The sequence below is a fragment of the Quercus suber genome, unplaced genomic scaffold (assembly GCF_002906115.3).
Source record: "Quercus suber isolate HL8 unplaced genomic scaffold, Cork oak 2.0 scaffold_198, whole genome shotgun sequence".
Classification (NCBI taxonomy): Eukaryota; Viridiplantae; Streptophyta; class Magnoliopsida; order Fagales; family Fagaceae; genus Quercus; species Quercus suber.
Window position 1 is genome coordinate 83,749 of NW_027069656.1, and position 5,409 is coordinate 89,157.

At 35.5% G+C, this 5,409-nt stretch overlaps 1 protein-coding gene across 1 annotated transcript; it reads right to left on the bottom strand.

Annotated features, from left to right (window-relative positions):
- Positions 1-350: 350 nt before the first annotated feature.
- LOC112001038 (uncharacterized) lies at positions 351-3,778 on the bottom strand. The gene is made up of 6 exons (XM_024033202.2): positions 3,504-3,778; positions 1,383-1,474; positions 1,207-1,285; positions 990-1,084; positions 666-761; positions 351-590 (listed from the first exon to the last, which is right to left on the bottom strand). The coding sequence occupies exons 1-6, from the start codon at positions 3,676-3,678 to the stop codon at positions 501-503; spliced, it is 627 nt and encodes a 208-aa protein (XP_023888970.1). The 5' UTR covers positions 3,679-3,778; the 3' UTR covers positions 351-500.
- Between the last annotated feature and the right edge of the window lie 1,631 nt (positions 3,779-5,409).

Here is a 5,409-nt window from a genome sequence, read left to right on the forward strand (position 1 = left end):
TTATTTGTCTATTTGGCAACTGAAGATGAGCCCAACCATCAAACCAAATGTGAGAACTGAGAAAGTTAACTAAAACCCCCTACAGTAGTTAGATACATGGGGCATATGGTATAAAGAACAAAACTTAGGTACAATATTTTATGTGCACTACATTTGGCTCTCCAATTAAATTCAAACACAACTAGATTACACTTAATCTACTTAAGAAAGATAATATCATTTCTGCATATTGATCAATGAAGACAAGTGTTTGAATTTAAATGGAGAACCTAATGTATAGCACCTAATGTAAATTTGTCCTTTTAAAACATTGCAGATATTTCACTGAAATACTATATGAACTCTTACTCTTTCAAAGAGCCTAAAACCAATATAATAGATAAGATAATGATTTCATCAAAGATCAGCAAACTTCTGGAGATACCTACTTATAGCAAAAGACCAAAAAACGGTGGCTACAGCCTAAAAAATGGACATTTTCAATTAGTATTTGGTAATGCCTACTCGCTTGTCACAGCAGCAGCGGCAGCAGCAGCAGCTTCCAAAATTCTCCTAGCTTCTGTGTTCTGATCAGCTAGCTCACTTGGGATCTGCTAAAATTATTACCAATTAGAAAAACAACAATGAAGGAGAAACCTAGCTCCGAAATCCCTTCAACTACTAACCTTTCCATATGAGTTTGTGTTTGTAGGAGAAGCCCCAGAAGCCAGTAAGAGCCTTATAACATCAACATGCTCACCTCTTGCCGCATGATGGAGAGGCTGCAAAGTAATGTCAAAATGACTATCAAGGACTATTAAAAATAATGTTTGTTTGAAAAGAAAGAAAATAAAAATATATGTGGAATCATTTGATCACTGTGCCAGTGTGCATTCTTCTATGTCAACCACATAACTAACATTATTTTGGACTCAGGTTTCAACAGCTAGTTTAACAGTGGCACCTCCCAATAAAACTACAGAAGAGTGTCCAGTTTGATTAATACTCACAGTATCACCTTCAACATCAACTGATTCTAGCATCCTCTTTACAATTTCTGAGTCATTAGGAAAGTTTAATAGAAGTTGGGCTATCTCAATAAATCCTGTAGTAGTCAATGCAGAAAGAAGAGTCAAAGAAAAAAGATTAGCCAGCAACATAGAATCACAGAATATGGAGGAAAAATATAGTTCAGATATGACTGTTTTTGAAGTGCTTATAGCCTACCCCCTGCACAAGCATCATGAAGAGGAATTGCACCATCTTCATCCTTAGCCTCCAAGCTTGCTCCTCTTTCCAAAAGTAGCTGTTTGGGAAAATGGTAACCATAAGTTAAAAGACATTTTATTATGACAGAAACACTAATAATAAGAAGTAGCAGAGAGAAATAAGAGGTGACTGACCTGGACACAGGGCAAATGGCCATAGAGACAGGCCAGATGGAGAGCTGTGTCCCCATCTTCCACAGGTTCATCAATGCTTCCAGTCAAGTTATCTGTACCCATTCACAGATAAAAGAAAGCATTAGCACAAAGGTGACCATAATGGAGCATATGGATGCTACACAAAAGAGAAACCCTGATGCTGTTTCCATAGCATTTAAAAACATAATTCTATGCAAAAGTGTCATTCCTGGAAATCAAAATAAATTTCCTACATAATCCTACGTAGACTCACGCAACAACTCATTTCTAACACATCCAAATTCAAGTTCCGAAGGACATTTAAACACCTTTTATTTTTTAACATTAATACAAACAACCTGCAGAAAGACTTAAAACATTATATTTATTATTAGTTACACACTCACTAATAGGTCTTGAACCCAAGACTTCATCCTCCACCTTGCTCTTATAAGGGGAGGAGGTGTCAGTTGAGTTAGAGCTCTCTGACCAGAAAGACTAAAAACATAAGCAACCAATTTAACTTCTCTGTTGAACTACAAAGTCTGATAGAGGAACCAGCCAACCAGCAGTCTGTGGTAAGATATTTATTTCTAGTGAGTTTATATTTTCTTCCTGATTTGCAGGCAAGAGTCTATCAGTTTAAAAAATACTTACAAATATTTTTCTTACTTCTTTGAAATTCTTTTTTTATAAAGAACTCCTTCCACAGTTCCACTTTCTTGTATATTTCAATAACACCCTCTAAAAAAGTTCTAAAGAAAAATAAATTAGTATAAGACTCTTGGACTTCAATTCTGAATCTTGGGAATGCAGCTCAGAGGGGTGACTTCCACACTCAAAGCTCACAATCTACTGAATGCAGGTCCTCCATGATAATACAAAATTTCAAAATCCTATTTAACCCACGATCACTACATTTTAATTATTATATCATTCACTAGACAATTGAAGAAACTAGGGAGGAATGACTATTATGACAAATAATATATCAAACTAGCTTCACTAATCAACCCTCTGACAAAGTAAGCCTTCATAACTCTGATATCTGAACATGCTTAAGTAAAAAAAACCATACTATATATAACTTTAATATTCTGAACATTAAGGGCTATCCACGCAAATTGACCTATCTCATACATGATAATAATTGACCATCAAAACGTTGGCTAGCATGCATTTTCACACAAACTCAACCAATGCTTTTCTAATTCTCTGTGCCTCCTTGCAACCGCAACAAACTCTACCAATATCAGTCATTCTTGTAGGTGCAACCAGTCTAATCAAATTGATGGTTGACTTCTCTCTCTCTCTCTCTCTCTCTCTCTAACAAAACCAGTCTTCAGCATGTCCTAACCAGCAACCCACACTTCACCCATACTGCATATCCAGCACTCAAAGGCCAAAAAAATTAAAACTTGTCATAGTAACAGACCCAGTATAACACTATACTTGGTAAAATCTCAAATACCAAACACTAATCATTACCATTCAGCTCATCAAGAAATCTTCTACATGCCAAATTCGAATGCCAACCACTCCAAATCAAACGCATCCAAATATCACCAAGCTCGATAGATTCAGCATCACAATTAACAATCCCCCCGCCCCCCCGGGCAGCGGGACACAGCACACTATGGAATTGCAACAAGACATTTTCTAATGGTATCAGTCTATCCACTTATGTCTGGTAAAGCAGTTCTACACATTAAACAAAATGAACTAACTAACGCGTTTAGCAAACCATGTAAACATTAAACACACTAAATAATACAATAAATCTAGGGACACACCCAATTTCACATCCTAGTTCACTCCGCGCTGCATTTTACATGGACCCACCGCTTACAATCCATCACTTCGGCATGTCGTAAAATTGGGTGTGTCCCTACTCCTTAATTCTATTCTATTCCTTTTCCCCAAATATTCAGTTCAAAATTCGAATATACAAAAAGAGTAAAATCATGTTACTTTTTTTTTTTTTTTACTCATAAAAAGGACATATGATGAAACCCTAGGCTTTAATTTGAAAACAAGCTTAAGAGTTAAGATTAACAAAATAAAATAGGCGAGGCAATAAAAGCAATATGATAGAGATAGAGAGAGGAGTGATAAGAGGACCTAGAGCGAGGCGGAGGGCTTCAAGGTCGCCGAGCTGAGTAGCGGCGGCGAGGTCGCGGAGATGGGGAGGGGTTTCGTCGTCGAGCTCAACCAGACCCTCTTCTTCGAACAAACCGTTTTCTTCTATGTCTTCGTCGTCTTCTATCATCCCGTTGCGCCTTCCTGGAACCGCCATTTTTTTTTTTTTTTGGATTCCTCTCTTTCCTGACTTCACTTGGGGGTTCTGTGTTTCTGTGTTTCAAAAAGGGTTTAGCGAACCCTGCGTGTGTTTAGGTTTTACTTTTTACTTTCACTAATGGTACACATTAACTATTTTACGGTATTTTTAAAGCATCCATAGCAGATGTGCTAAATGTATCAAATGTTAAATGTTAGATATATTTAGTACACTAAATATAAAAACAAAGTTTTATTAGATGCGTTAAATATGTCAAATTTTTGCAACATGCTACAGTAACATCTCAAATATGAGACAGTACGGACAACAATCGCAAAATATATATTGTTATTTTATTCCCGCTTTCTCTCTCCTCATCACAAATATCTCTCTCCGTCTTCTCATCTCTGTCTTCTCTATTCGTCTTCCACAGCACGCCGATCACCAAAGGCCACCACTCGACGCCGCCAATCTCACCAAAGACCGCTACTCGACGCCGCTGACCATCTGTCTTCTCTATTTCGCTTCGAATTCTTTTGGTTTCCTTTTTTCTTTTTTCTTTTTTTTGTTCCCTTTTTTGGCCGTGGTTTGATGGGTGGGTTGGGCAATGGGTGGGTTCGGATGGGCAAATCGGTGGTGGGTGGGTTCAAGTTATGGGTTATGGCGGTGGGTGGGTTGAGTTTCATGGGTTATGAGTTATGGCGGTGGGTGGGTTAAGATGGTGATGGACGAATCAGTGGTGGTGGATGGGTCTGCTGGTGATGGGCGAATTGGTGGTAGGTGAATCGGTGCTGGCGAATCGGTGGTAGTGCTGATCTTTGTTCTGATTTGTTTTTGTTTTTGTTTTTCTGTTTTGGTGGTTGTGATTTGATGGTGGATTCGGCGACGGTTGTGGGTTTTTTTTTTTTTCTAGTGATTGTGGTCGCAACAATTTTTCTAGTGATTGTGGCCACAACAATTTTTCTAGTTGTTGTTATTGATGATAATGATGGGGGAGGAATTTAATATATTATTTTAATGTGTTGTAAATATTATTTTAATGTATAGAATTAAAGAATAAAACATCTGATAAATGGGATATTGTAAAATAATGTGATAAAATAATAAAGTAAACTTTTGGTATATCAAAATGGCATTTTTTATAAGACAGCTACTACTGATGTCTTACAAATTGCTAATGTTGTTTTAGTAATTTTTAAATAATCATTGGCAAACATAAATTACTCTTTTACTTTTACAATTTCTTTTTGTTGTTTTTTTTTTCTTTTAATTATGGAAAAATTATACTAGTTTTTCAAATCTATCCTCATAAACTTTCAAGAAATTAGTTTATAAGAAAATTATAAATAAAAACACACACAAAAAACAAAAACAAATTATTATTATTTTTTAACAAAAAAATTAGACTTGAATAAAATAAAGGGCAATTAAACATTATGGTTTTTTATAATCAGAAAAAAATTAAGAAGTTTTTTATTTTATTTTTAGAAACAACATTAAGAAGTTAGTAACTATTGACTTTTGAAGTTTTAAAATACAATAGGATGCAAACCAAACTTTATATAGCGTGTTATTTGAGAGAAAGGTAAGATGTTATCTAAGCTTGTTGTTTTTTTTTTGAGACTGTGTTGTGTGAATTAGTTGGTCCAATGAAATTCACGTCATTTTAATTATGTCATGTAAATTAAATAGCCTTAAGAATAAAATTTAAAAAAAAAATTAATTCAATAAATTACATGAACTAAAGTA